The following is a 15,004-nucleotide window of genomic DNA, read 5'->3' as shown; positions in this document are numbered from 1 at the left end:
GAAAAAAGTGATACTTTGAGCTGATGTACATATGCAGCAGGGACGCAGGTGGCGCTGTGGGTAAAAGCCTCAGCGCCTAGGGCTTGCCGATCGGAAGGTCGGCGGTTCGAATCCCTGTGGCGGGGTGCGCTCCCGCTGCTCGGTCCCAGTGCCTGCCAACCTAGCAGTTCGAAAGCACCCCCGGGTGCAAGTAGACAAATAGGGACCGCTTACTAGCGGGAAGGTAAACGGCGTTTCCGTGTGCGGCTCTGGCTCGCCAGAGCAGCTTTGTCACGCTGGCCACATGACTCAGAAAGTGTCTGCGGACAGCGCTGGCCCACGGCCTCTTGAGTGAGATGGGCGCACAACCCCAGAGTCTGTCAAGACTGGCCCGTACGGGCAGGGGTACCTTTACCTTTACCTTTACATATGCAGCAGAATCATGTGGTGCAGCTTTCCCCCCCTGGACCATAACACTGCACAGTGCAAGGGGAGGTACTCTTCCTGGACTATACCTGCAGCTAATCACCCTCACATAAAAATGATTAATGGAGAAGGGTATGTTAGAACCCTTCTAGTTTATGTGTTAATCTTCAATATGCAGCGTGTGGGATAACCAGCCTCATATAATCAACATGCTCAAGTCTAGTTAATGCATGAAGGGGTTAATACCATAAAGTAAACTGTCCTCCTTGGCTTAGCTATACCCACTTCCAGTCACTTTGGGAGAAACTAGGTAATCAAGCCTTTGTTCTTCCCCAGTCTACCTGAGAAGCTCAATGTGTGAAGAGGTTTGAGCTGATTGATCTGCATGGCGCTCACAAGCCACTTGACTTCCTATACCAATAATTTAGCCACTTTGTAACTAAGCCAAGTTTTACTGCCTGTGCAAGTTTCTGAAGCACATGAATTTGGTTTTGGAGAGTTTGTAAGTACCGTATTTTTTGCTCTATAAGACTCACTTTTTCCCTTCTAAAAAGTAAGGGGAAATGTGTGTGCGTCTTATGGAGCGAATGCAGGCTGCGCAGCTATCCCAGAAGCCAGAACAGCGAGAGGGATAGTTGCTTTCACTGCACAGCGATCCCTCTTGCTGTTCTGGCTTCTGAGATTCAGAATATTTTTTTTCTTGTTTTCCTCCTCCAAAAATTAGGTGCGTCTTGTGCGTCTTATAGAGCGAAAAATACGGTAAACCATTTTTAAAAACTTACTTTTCCTATGTTGGGAGAAGAGGGAAACTTTGGAAAGAAACTTTTTAGGGGGACATTTTGCAACTCACTTTAGAGGGCAGACATATTTTAAAGGTCACACACACACACACACACACAGACACAGACACACACAGACAGACACACACACACACATATTCTCACCAAAGCCAACACAGGGAAGGTGATGGGTTGCTTGTTTTTAAATGGAACATTCACACATGAAACCCACACCAGCATTTTGGAGCAGTTAAAGTTCAAGGAAAGTTGCCTGATATCTCACTCTGGTGCAGGTATAGTAGATGTCCTCTTAGAATATTCAAAATGCTAGAAGTGGAAGTGACTCAAAAGCTCACACTTCCAATATTTTGAATATTCCTTATACAAAATTATTATTTGAATAATAAAATTCAACACATATCTGAGGTAAAGTTCCACCTCTAATATCAAATATTTTTAGAATGCTAATGTCAATTAATTTTCACATTGGTGTTCTTACTTAGCAGAAGAACATTATAGGGGGGGGGGAGAAGTTGATCAAGGTCCTTCTTAGCAGGCAAAGCTAGTCCCATTATTTTGTGGATTATCACCAATGGGCTTCAAGTGCCAAGAATGAAGTAATGAAGGGCCCTCAAGTGTGACAGTAAATAAGGACAAAATAAAAACAAAAAGTGGTTTTCTAAGGAGAAGGGAACAAACTCTTGGGGGAATGAATTTACACATGCACAATTCCTTTTTATATTGCATTAGCCACGTGCAATGCTATTTTTCTAGAAAAAAGAGGTGCTGGAACTCACTATGAACACTTTCTTTGCTCTCTTATACAGTGGTACCTTGGGTTAAGTACTTAATTCGTTCTGGAGGTCTGTACTTAACCTGAAACTGTTCTCAACCTGAAGCACTACTTTAGCTAATGGGGCCTCCTGTTGCCGCTGCACCACTGGAGCATGATTTCTGTTCTCAACCTGAAGAAAAGTTCTTAACCTGAGGTACTATTTCTGCATTAGCGGAGTCTGTAACCTGAAGCATATGTTACCTGAAGCGTATGTAACCTGAGGTACCACTGTAACCGCAATGGTGCCCACCTAAGAGGGACCGGAACTGAGTTCCGGCTGAAAAAATGTCCCGACCCTTTATGAAAACATAAATCTATTTTGACATAAATAATGTAAGAAGATCTAAAATGTTGTTTTTGAACGGAGCTTACTTGCTTCACTTTTGTCTTGACACACTTCTTTAGTTACGCGAGTTAGAATACTTGGCAGATCTGTGAAATTCGCCACAGAGTATATCCTGTCAGAGTCATCAGTTATCTCCATGAGTTTTGCCCGGTCAACCGTTCCCACTCCAATAGCGTGAATCTCGACACCATCGGCAGCCAGGGCTCTTGCACTGTCAGCAACAGGGTCATCGGAGACTCCATCTGTGATTAGCAGCAATTTGGGCACGACGACGTGTCTAGGTATTCTGCGTCTTGTGGAGTTGAAGAAGGCCTTCACTCCTTTGAGAGCCTCTCCAATGTATGTATTACCACCTTTCATCATTGTAACGCTAATAATTTTTTCTTGAAGTTCTGGCTTGTTCTGATAAGCGCCCAGACCAAATTCTTCTTCATATCGGTCAGCAAATTGGGCCATACCAACTTGCACGTTGTCATTATAATCAATTAAATCAAGCAGGTCTTTGAGGAAGACCTTCATCCTCTCGAAGTCTTTTGGGGGTATACTTCTGGAACCATCAATCAGGAAAACAAGATCAGCTTGGATCTCACATTCTGCAAGGGGGGAAACAATGTAAACCAAGATTTTTGTATTAGTACTGCAAAAAAAAGGTGAAAATAACAGTCACATGGAATAACTTATTCCATGAAGGTTGTCAACTCCAGTCCACCAAGAGCTGTCTATTAGAAAGAGATGTCAGTAGCCACAGTAAGACTTTAAAACCGTACGGTACAACTGCCTTGTATTGGTTTATGTGAATCCCTTAGGAGTCTTTGGGATAAATGTGCTTTAAATGCATGGGGTATACAAAGTCTTAGAGTGGTGGATTCTATGTTAGTCTTCTCAGCATCTTCTATGTGCAGAAGGTTTATGATTATTAATATTAATAACATGGGATTCCACACCTGTTATCTGCAGCATCACAGTCCAAACCTGCTCTCCCTCTCCTTGCTTCCTATCTGGGTACACAGTGTAATGGTTCTAGGGGTTGCTTGTGTGTAAATCAACGCCACCCTTGGCTGCTTGCCTGAATGAACCCTTTCTGTCTGGACAGCCACGCGCCCGTGACTGTCTCAATCGCTGGCAGAATCCGTTAGTGGGTGTTTCTTGAACTTCTTCCAGCAAAGAAGCTCTTTGACGCCTAGTCTCCACCTACTTTCCCTGAGCGGAAGCCTTCTGCGCAGGGAGGGTGTGCGCATCGGAGGACCCGGGCTCTCCCCACTGGTTCCCGGCGAGGAGTCTTGGAGCCACCTCGCCGATTCCCCCATCTGCCCCCCTTCTCCACTGGTGTTACGCTGATTTCCTTCCCCAGAAGATGTGCTGCTTCTCTCCCTCCCGGGACGCTCTCCGGAATCCCTCTGGAGCCCTCCCTCTCCCTCTGGCTCCGATGGCAGTTCCCTGACACACAGATACAGTGGTGCCTCGCAAGACGAAATTAATTCGTTCTGCAAGTTTTTTCTTCTTGCGAGTTTTTCGTCTTGCGATGCACGGTTTCCCATAGGAATGCATTGAAAATCAATTAATGCGTTCCTATGGAAACCGCCTTCAGACCAGGTCCGGGGACAGTCTGTCCCCCAACCTCTTCTGAAGGCTGGGGGGGGGGACAAGGGCTTTTCTTCCCACCCCCAGCATTTTAAAAAACCCCGGGACAGCGGAGGACTTCTCCGCTGTCCGGGGCGATCTTAAAATGCTGGCGCTGCGTTTCTCCGCTCTCCCGGGAAGGCAGGCAGGGGGGACAAAGACTTTTGCCCCCCGCCAGCCTTCAGAAGAGGTCCTGGGTTGGGGGGGTTGGGGGTTTAGAATGAATCGTGCCACCTTCTTCTGTATACTGAAAACCAAACTGAATATTATTTTCCTCCCTCCCTCCCTCATTTAAGGAACAACAACAGAACCAACCATGACAAGTTTCTAGCCCAAATAGAAAAAGTGAAGGTAAGGGAGGGTGGGACCCTTAAACTTTGAAACCTCTGCTGTTTTCCAGCTGAAAACTTGACACATCTCTGAGCTGCTCTTTCAACCTGCATCAAGAAGATGCAGGTAACCTCCATACAATATCTCATTTGGTGGTCTTCTGTGAGCTTTCTGAGGCAAACCGGCAGACAAAAATAGATCTCTATTGCATTTCAATGGGTCTTGATGAAGATGGCACAGGAAGGCTAGTGGGGAATTATTTCCTAGTTTGGTAAAAGAGGTGTTCTGTGGTTTTACTTTGCATGCGTTCAGATGAGTGCTGTGCTCAGACGTGTTTTCATTATTCTGTGATGGGGTTGCATTTCCTGGGCTTCAAAGGAATCAACAGATTTAGACTTCGCGCACACCCACACACCCACACCATGTACAGTCCTTCTATCAAAGTTGACTGGGAGTAAAAGGTGAGAAAAAGAATATTCAGCATGAAATCTAATGTAGGAAAGTCATGCTTCCTAAAAGTTATTTTAACAGAGTAGAACAGGACAAGACTAAACAGTTGAGGTCCTGATGACAAAAGCTCAAGGCTCATGAGCCGCCCTGAAATCTACAGATCATGGGCAGTGTGTACATTTAAAATAATAATAATAATAATAATAATAATAATAATAATAATAATAATAATAATGGCTAAAGGAAGGACTAAAATATAATGTAATTACAAATGGGTGAAGTGAAATTATCACAAGTCCATTATTTTATAACTGACACAACAACCTTTTGAAAGAAAATGGGCAACTGGGGAATTGCCATGGAAAACTTTTCCATTTCCCAAATGTCTCTGGAAACACCAACTTTAACCACGCTACATATATGAGGATAGGCTGTTTCACACCTACTACTGAAAAGCAACAACACGCAAACACAACAAAAGAGTAAGTCTGCACTTTACCTGGCCTTGAATTGTTGCATAGATTATCTGATAATTTCTTGGATATGTTTTGCAGTCCTTCAAATGTGTCCACAAAATACAGGTTTTCTTCTGATCCAGCCATAGTCAAAAGTTCATCAAGTTTGGCTTCTTTTATCCCAATGGCCAAGATAGTAATTTTATCATCCCTGAGTTTTTTAGACACTTTCTCAAGTCTTTCTTTATCGTGGGATTCACCATCGGTTATGACCATAAGAATTTGGGAAACGCCCCTGTGTTTGCGGCTGCCCCTTGCCTCAGTGAAAAGAGCTTTTGAATGCTCAAGAGCCGCAGCAGTGTATGTATTGCCCCCTAAATGTGTGTCACTCCTGATAGCATCAATGACTGCTGATTGTGTACTATGGTCATCGAGATCAAACAGAATGTGTGGATCATCTGAATATTTGAGAGCTCCGAACTGAACAAGCTCCTTGCCAACATCAGATTTATTCACAATGCCAATCATGAAGTTTTTCATGAGATTATAGTTGTTAGGACCAATGCTGCCAGAACTATCAATTACAAATACTATATCCAAACGCTCTAGCCTTTTGCACTCTGGAAAGCAAATGAGAAAAGACACCATCAATATTCATTAGTCATATTCAAACACCTTGTTACTCTTAGAAATGCAAGTTCATTGCACATGGCAAAGTAAAGAATGCAATATTTCTCATTATTGCAATTATGAATGCGTTCATCGCGATGGTGCCAATGTTATATTCTATATTTACCCAGAGTGCATGAAGTGTGCAACATTGTGAGATAAGTTGGATGTGTGTGCAAGCAGGTGGGTCGCCTGAGATGGAAAGATGCGCTTGCCAAATCCACCCAGCGAATTTGTGGCAACAAAAAGTCACAATAGGAGCTTCCCAATTTGTAGCACAGTTAGCAACATTGCACTCCAATATCTGCAACTTTAGAAAATTGCCGTGTACATAATAATTCTATCTTTAGCCATAAAATATCTGTATTTCTTTACAGTCCCATTATAGAGAAGATTCAAGACCCCTATTTAAGAACCATTGAAGTGGTACATGATAGCATTAAATCTATTTGTAAATTATCATTTCAGTGCAGTAAATGATGCGTGGAAGATCCTAGTATGACAAGTGAATAAACACAATGCAGTTAGAAATGTATTGTAGCTGAATCGGTGAAAGCTCAACACAGACATTTTGCGGGATTTGGGCCACTTTCCTGTATCAAACAGCCTCAGCAGTAAAAGTGAAATACAAGCGATCTACTTTACAAAGTTATGGTCTGGATGAAAAGGGTAAATTGATGTCGCGTTTCATCCAGGACATTAAAAAAGACAGCATAAGGCAAAACAACTGAAGGTGGGAAAATATTGAAAGAGGCACACCTCTCTAGCAATAAAGAAAAAAAAAGAAAGGTAAAGGACCCCTGGACGGTTAAGTCCAGTCAAAAGCAACTATGGGGTTGCGGTGCTCATCTCACTTTCAGGCTGAGGGAGCCGGTGTTTGTCCACAGACAGCTTTCCGGGTCATGTGGCCAGCTTGACTAAACCACTTCTGGCACAACAGGACACCGTGATGAAAACCAGAGCGCACGGAAATGCTGGTACCTATTTATCTACTTGCACTAGCATGCTTTCAAACTGCTACGTTGGCAGAAACTGGGACAGACCAACGGGAGCTCACCTTGTCACAGGGATTCGAACTGCTGACCTTCTGATCTGTCAGCCTAAGAGGCTCAGTGGTTTAGACCACAGCGCCACTCACGTCCCCTACCTCTCTAGCAGAACTGCCACAGAAATATATGATGGGGGCATAAAGGTAAAGGGACCCCTGACCATTAGGTCCAGTCGTGACTGACTCTGGGGTTGTGGCGCTCATCTCGCTTTATTGGTACAGCTTCTGGGTCATGTGGCCAGCATGACCACGCCACTTCTGGCGAACCAGAGCAGCACATGGAAACTCTGTTTACCTTCCTGCCGGAGTGGTACCTATTTATCTACTTGCACTTTGATGTGCTTTCGAACTGCTAGGTTGGCAGGAGCAGGGACCGAGCAATGGGAGCTCACCCCGTCATGGGGATTTGAACCGCCGACCTTCTGATTGGCAAGTCCTAGGCTCTGTGGTTTAACCCACAGCACCACCCACGTCCCCGATGGGGGTATAATGAAATGTAATTTGACTTATATGCCCTAAAACTGAGTTTTAGATTATCTTTCTACTGGAAGATAGCATTTGAAGCACTGCCATCTTGCTGCTGCAGAACTCTCTCTCTCTCTCTCTCTCTCTCTCTCTCTCTCTCTCTCTCTCTCTCTCTCACACACACACACACACACACACACACACACTTTGCATATGTACCCAAGACCAACAGAAACAGTACTTACCCTCTTCAGGGTTGCACACACCAAACCTGAGCTCATTCTCTACCTTATTCAAAACATCAAAGTTCTCCACGTAAAACACCCTCTCAGGTTTCCCACTGATCTCTTCGAGCTGAGTTTTATTGGCATTAAAAACACCAACTGAGTAGATTGTGATGCCTTTATCTCTCAGGGCTGTGGCTGGAGTTTTCACCTCATCTTGTGCTTCCCCATCAGTGATCAGGATGAGAACTTTGTGGGCGCCAGGTCGTGCCCCTTTGGCAGCCTCAAAATAATCGGAAATAAATACCAGTGCTTCTCCAGTGAGTGTGTTGGCGCCGATAAGAGACATACTCCCAATAGCGTCAATGATATCATTCTTTGTCAAGTACCTATTGAAGGGGAACTTTTCTTCGGTTGTGCCACTGAACTGCACAGCACCAATGCACATTTGTTCTGGGCCAATGTTAGATTTTTTCACAAACTCTGCCATGAAGTTCTGCATTTTTGCAAAGTCCTCAGGGTGTATGCTACCAGAGCTGTCCACTAGGAACATGACATCAACCTTCCTCACCTCACAGGCTGTGGAAGGAAAAGCAAGGATTGCTCAGGTTAAGAGAAATACATTTGAATTAGGCCAAATTCAGCAGAAAAGAAACATGTTAAAGCAGGTCAGATCGAGGACATTTTGTTGCTTGAGGTGGAGCAGGAAATTGCACCCCCTTTCCCAAATTGAGTTTATTTTTAAAATTTATTTTACAAATAATAGTAAACTGTTTCACAGCATGCAGTCACGGAAGCAGCCTACAAGTTGCATACCCTGTAGTGTCTAGTAGTTCCAACCAGAAAATAGGTTCTGGAAGCAATAAATGTTCATGAAAATATTGATGCAAGGACTTGGGTTTGCTTGACAGCATTGACTCGGAAACTACAACTAATCCAGAATGGCAACATGGGAATGGGCCTTTTCTGTAGTGGCTCCCTGTCCTTGCAGAATGCAGCAGCTAGACTGGTGACTGGGGGTGGCCACCAAGACCATATATAACACCAGTCCTGAAAGACCTACATTGGCTCCCAGTACGTTTCTGAGCACAAAGTGTTGGTGCTGACCTTTAAAACCCTAAACGGCTTCGGCCCAGTATACCTGAAGGAGCATCTCCACCCCCATTGTTCATCCCGGACACTGAGGTCCAGCTCCAAGGGCCTTCTGGTGGTTTCCTCACTGCGAGAAGTGAGGTTAAAGGGAACCAGGCAGAGGGCCTTCTCAGTGGTGGCGTCCTGTGGAACTCCCTCCTGTCAGATGTCAAGGAAATAAACAACTATCTGACTTTTAGAAGACATCTGAAGGCAGCCCTGTTTAGGGAAGTTTTTCATGTTTGATGTTTGATTGTATTTTTAATACTCTGTTGGGAGCTGCCCAGAGTGGCTGAGGAAACCCGGCCAGATGGGTGGGGTATAAATAAAAAAGTAATATTATTTTATTATTATTATTCTGTTTATGGAAAGAATTACCAAGGGAATTTCTCTTTACCCTTTTCATTGCATATGTCCCGAACAACAACATTTTTTATTTTTTCCAAGGCTTCAAACTGTTGCACAAAGTAAACCCTTGACGTTGAGCCCGCAATATGAAACAACTCTTCTTTGCTGGCATTTTTCACTCCAATGGCGTAAATGTTGACATTTGCCTGTCTCAGCAGCTGAGCAGCTACCTTCACGTCATCATGTGCTTTCCCATCCGTCAGCACAATGAGATAGCAGGGAACATTGCCGCGACACTGTTGTCTTGCGTCCTTAAACAATGGCTGTGTGAAATTTATAGCTGCTCCTGTATTTGTTTCTAGTAGTGCTCTATGTCTGATACGATTCACTTCTTTTTCTAAACTGATGCGGGTGGTGTGCTGACCAAGTCTAATTGGTAAGATAGTATTTTCTGAATACTGAACAACTCCAAATCGAACATTATCAGGTCCTATAGTAAACAGCTTAATAGCTTCCATCACAAAAGACGTCATATTCTTGAACTCATCGACATGAATGCTTGACGAATCATCAAGGAGAAAATAAATATCAGCCCTTTCTGTCTCCATACATCCTACAAGAATATAGAGAGATTTTATGTCAGTAGAGGTCAATTCAACACAGTCTGGGTGGGGACCTGCCGCCCTCCAGTGTTGCTGGACTCCAAGTCCCATAAGCCTCAGTCAACATGGTGAGTGGACAAGGATGATGGGAGTTGTAGTTAGGCAATATTCGGAGAGGCACAAGTTCCCCATCTTCACATTGGACCCGAAAGATAAGCATTGGGCTTGCATGATAGTATTCAAAGCTATGTAGGCAGAGGGCCAAATGCAGACAGAGTTTGTGGTATCAAAAATATGGTAGGCAGAATGTTAAAAAAAATGAAGGCAGTATATTTAAAAAAAAAGGAGAAAGGAGAAAACATTTATACAGGTTAGTTTTTCACAGTTCAGTGGTCTTTTCAGAGTCTTGCCAGAGTGGTGCATGCTCTAGTTATCTCCCGCTTGGACTACGGCAATGTGCGCTATGTGGGGCTACCTTTGAAGGTGACCTGGAAACTGCAATTAATCCACAATGCGGCAGCCAGACTGGTGACTGGGAGCGGCCGCCGGGACCACATAACACCCGTCCTGAGAGATCTGCATTGGCTCCCAGTATGTTTCCGAGCACAATTCAAAGTGTTGGTGTTGACCTTTAATGCCCTAAACGGCCTCAGTCCTGTATACCTGAAGGAGCGTCTCCACCCCCATTGTTCAGCCCGGACACTGAGATCCAGCACTGAGGGCCTTCTAGCAGTTCCCTCATTGCGATAAGTGAGGTAACAGGGAACCAGACAGAGGGCCTTCTCTGTAGTGGCGCCCACCCTGTGGAACACCCTCCCTTCAGATGTCAAAGAGATAAACAACTACCTGACATTCAGAAGACATCTTAAGGCATCCCTGTTCAGGGAAGTTTTTAATGTGTGACATTTTAGTGTATTTTTGGTCTCTGTGGAAGACGCCCAGAGTGGCTGGGGAAACCCAGCCAGATGGGCGGGGTACAAATAATGAATTATTATTATTATTATTATATTATATTTGAAACCTCAAAACAAAGAGCTGAAAGACCGAAGCTAGGACCAGATTGCGTCAATGTCTTTACCTGATTTGAGCTGTTTTTTCATTGCAGGTTGGATATAGAGTCTGCCTTGTATTTGGTTGAAGAGTTTCTTGTGAAACGTCTTGTCCTGTCTGGGCAGTTCAGAAAATTCTGTCAGTTTGATAATATTCGGTTCTGATGGATATGACACAATCTGAGTCAACTGAACGGCGTCTGCTCTTTCAACGCCGATGGCAAAGACAGTCACACCAGCCCTGCTAATGAGAGAAGCTGCCCCTCTTATATCATCATCCGAGGGCCTGTGGGTGATAATGGTGGCTACCTTCTCTACACTCCTTCTCCTGTCGGCAAAAACACGTTTTGTGGTCATATTAATGGCAGCACCCAAATGAGATTTCCCTTCTTTAGGGGAAAAGCTCCTAATTTTCTGAAGAATGTCCGTTTTCTTCGTTTCGTCTCTCAGAGAAGTTAATACTTTGGCCTCCGTGCTGTACGTCACGATGCCCATCCTTATGCACGCTTCCTTCACGTCGAGAGAGTTTACTGTGTTCTGCAAGAATTCTCTGATATGTTCAGCATTCGTCTGTGAAACACCCTCATCCACAATAAATACGACGTCTGCAACTGAGTCCTTATGGCACGTCAGAGCTGGGGGGGGGGGGGGAATAGCACAGCGTTAGTAACATAGCTGTCAACTTACAGATTTGAAAATAAGGGACCAGCAGCCTCGAAAATAAGGGATCAGCAGCCAAAATAAGGGATTTTCCAGGCACAGGTATGCTAAAACTTCTGAGCCCCTCCAAGCCAAAGGCAGAAAGCCCAGCCAGCAGCCAAACGAAGCCTCAAGCAGTGGTTCCCACAGTGCAGCAACCCGGCAAAGGGGATGCAGCAAGGAAAACCACCGTCACCTCTCCGCTGGGAAGCGCTGAGCAAAGGCGAGTCCCCAGGCAACGCGGCCGATTTGATCGGCACAAGGCATGCAAGCTCCACCCCCCCAGTCGTTCTTAGACTCTTTGTTGGGTGAGCAACGCAGCCAAGCAACACAGTTGGAGCCTCCCTCCTCCCTGGCCAGCAGGAAGAGAGGGAGAGGAGCTGCTTCCTTTGAAACCCGGGAAATTTAAGGGACATCATCAATAAGGGACAGCAGCGGTACACGGCACTGGGATAAGGGAGTTTCCCGCCAAATAAGGGACAGTTGACAGCTATGGTTAGTAATCCACCTCCCCACCGCACAGTTTGTTTGCTAAAGTTTCTTAAGTGCACAAAGATTACTTTGCAGTCCTAGGCAGTCTCCTGAACTGCTTTGGCAATGTGCTTAGCAAAGCCATTCCTGCCATTAGGGGGGAGAGACTTGCTGAACCCCACCTCCCTCCACCAGAAAGAGAATCGAGTTGCTCTCTCTTGGAAGGATGGGGGTCAGCAAGATATCAGAAAATGGGTAGCCAGCCCCACTGGTACCATCTCCAGGGGGTCCTGGGGACCCACAAAATTTTTGCTGTGGGTGCCCAGCCTCTGCCCCCTCCCACCGCTGCCCCCACCTCTGCTAGCATTCTGATGGCAACAAACAGTTGCCCATTTTTTTCAAGTTAATAGGATAATTGGGAATCTGCTTTTCACCATATGTCTGAAAGGTTCAAATCCCCCAAGTTACCTTTCATATTTGTTACCAGGGACACCAGTTCCGTTCTCCTAAGAAAGAGCCAGGTGAGTTGTGTACTGTCTCTTTAAGGGACAAACATTAAGGGAAGTGTGAGAGGATTGATAGGAAAATGCTTTCACTGTTGGATGCAAAGTCTGAGAGAGGGGACAGAGAGGGGGTTAGACATGCGGTGCTGGCAAAAAGTCTCGCCGATTCAGGCCAAGACAATCAGCAATCGGGACATTATTCCGCCAAGCTTTTTTCCTGCTCTTCTTATAAGTCAGAGATTTCTGCCCTGCAGCTTTGAATAAATAGTTGGTGCATTTCCACCTGGGGTGATATCCAGCTAAATTTCAAGAGCAGACCCATCGAAATTAATGGACCTAACTTAGCTATGCTAATGGAACTAAAGTGGTACTTTGGTTCTCAAACGCTGAAAACCCAGAAATAAGTGTTTTGGGTTTTGAACACCTTTTGGAAGCCGAACATCCAAAGCGGCTGTCAGCTATTGTTTCTGGGGTGCATGTACCAATCAGAAGCTGTGCCTTGGTTTTCGAACATTTTGGAAGTCAAACGGACTTCCGGAACGGATTAAAGTTAGCACTTTTGTTTTTGCTATTTATTTTGCGGTTTTGTTTTTGAGGCTTTTTTTTTTTTGGTTCATTTGTTTTTGTGACTGTGTGAACCCAGTTCAGCTACTGATTGATTGATTGATTGATTGATTGATTGTGTGACTGCGAAAATGGATTAAAGCCCCTCAGACTGTGCTATAAAATAAATAAGACAGTATTGTAGATTATATATATATACATATATATATATATATATATTCTTATCTGCACTGATGATAGTCATTGTTTGGATGGGGGGCTTTAATCCATTTTTTTCAGTCACACAATCAATCAATCAATCAATCAATCAATCAGTAGCTGAACTGGGTTCCACACAGTTTTCATTTTATGGATCAAAAGTCTCTGGATAGTAAAATTCATGTTAAACTGCTGTTTTAGGGGTTGTTTTTAAAAGTCTGGAACCGATTAATTTGTTTTGCATTGTGCAGGGGCCATGCTAATCTCTGTATCGTTCCAATTTTAGTATATGTGCTGCCGAAGCGAGCCAGGAACTAATCTCAGCTGCGGGAAAAACATGTTCCCCTCTTTATTTTCGACTCTCTTGGGCGCAGGAATTTAACCTTAATTATTTACAATTTTTGTTTAACCCGCAAGAAAGAAGGGCTTTTTTGATGACTAGGTTCAATTCTAATCCTTCTAACCTCCTTTGGGGTAGGTTTGCGGGTTTGGCAGGAGGAGATAGGATCTGCCCATGTGATGCCCACCTGGTGGAAACTCTAGCTCACATGGCCCTTAAATGTAAAATGCATGATGATCTCTGCCAACAATTTTTAGACCATCTATGTATTCCATAAAGAAGGCTGATCGCCGAAGAATTGATGCTTTTGAATTATGGTGCTGGAGGAGACTCCTGAGAGTCCCATGGACTGCAAGAAGATCAAACCGATCCATTCTGAAGGAAATCAGCCCTGAGTGCTCACTGGAAGGACAGATCCTGAGGCTCCAATACTTTGGCCACCTCATGAGAAGAGAAGGCTCCCTGGAAAAGACCCTGATGTTGGGATAGATGGAGGGCACAAGGAGGAGGGGACGACAGAGGACGAGATGGTTGGACAGTGTTCTCGAAGCTACAAACATGAGTCTGACCAAACTGCGGGAGGCAGTGGAAGACAGGAGTGCCTGGCGTACTCTGGTCCATGGGGTCACGAAGAGTCGTACACAACTAAACAACAACAACAAAATGTATTCCAACATGGAAATGAGAGACAGAGGTTATACGCTTCTTATTACAGCGGAGAGACCAGGAGCTCACTAAGACAGTAGCTAAGTTCCTCTATTTGTTTTTTTTCCGCCGAAGTACGCTACAGAATCCTGCCCTTGCTGGAGACCCACAGAGATGAAATAGATTGCTCGCCTCTTCTTCCCTCTGGCAAATGAATGTACTGTCCCTTGTCCCCACACACTGCAGCCGCAGTGTCATTTTAAAAATATATACATTAGATATATACGTGAAGTTAATGTATTGTCTAGGAAACATTCACATCATACATTTCAAGCACTATGACACCACTTTCAACAATCATGGTTCCCCCGCCTCTGAGAATTCTGGGAACTGTGGTTTGTTAAGGTTTAAAGCGTTGTTAGGTAAAGGTAAAGGGACCCCTGAGCATTAGATCCAGTCGTGGCCGACTCTGGGGTTGCAGTGCTCATCTCGCTTTATTGGCTGAGGGAGCCGGCGTACAGCTTCCGGGTCATGTGGCCAGAATGACTAAGCTGCTTCTGGCGAACTAGAGCAGCGCACGGAAACGCCGTTTACCTTCCCGCTGCAGCGGTACTTATTTATCTACTTGCACTGGTGTGCTTTCAAACTGCTAGGTTTGCGGGAGCAGGGACCGAGCAACGGGAGCTCACCCCGTCGCGGGGATTCGAACTGCCAACCTTCTGATCAGCAAGTCCTAGGCTCTGTGGTTTAACCCACAGGGCCCCCCATGTCCCCCTCAAAGAGCTACAATTCCTGCAGTGATTTAACAACCGATCCTTCATCCCAACG

General features: G+C 44.8%; 1 protein-coding gene and 1 pseudogene across 1 annotated transcript in view; both read right to left on the bottom strand.

Moving 5' to 3' along the window:
* LOC114607442 (collagen alpha-6(VI) chain-like) overlaps positions 1-15,004 on the bottom strand; it is a 71,383-nt gene that overhangs the window by 40,125 nt on the left and 16,254 nt on the right. The window contains exons 4-8 of the mRNA XM_077916351.1: positions 10,786-11,391; positions 9,155-9,718; positions 7,648-8,205; positions 5,265-5,840; positions 2,392-2,958 (exon numbers count right to left, since the gene is read on the bottom strand). Coding sequence (XP_077772477.1) covers positions 2,392-2,958; positions 5,265-5,840; positions 7,648-8,205; positions 9,155-9,718; positions 10,786-11,391 — 2,871 coding nt within the window. The remainder of the gene's footprint in view (positions 1-2,391; positions 2,959-5,264; positions 5,841-7,647; positions 8,206-9,154; positions 9,719-10,785; positions 11,392-15,004) is intronic.
* LOC114607944 (U6 spliceosomal RNA) lies at positions 13,404-13,499 on the bottom strand (annotated as a pseudogene).

The sequence above is a fragment of the Podarcis muralis genome, chromosome 12, assembly GCF_964188315.1.
Source record: "Podarcis muralis chromosome 12, rPodMur119.hap1.1, whole genome shotgun sequence".
In the NCBI taxonomy this organism is placed as follows: Eukaryota; Metazoa; Chordata; class Lepidosauria; order Squamata; family Lacertidae; genus Podarcis; species Podarcis muralis.
Note: the sequence above shows the minus strand (reverse complement) of the source record. Positions and strands in the feature narration are given on the sequence as shown.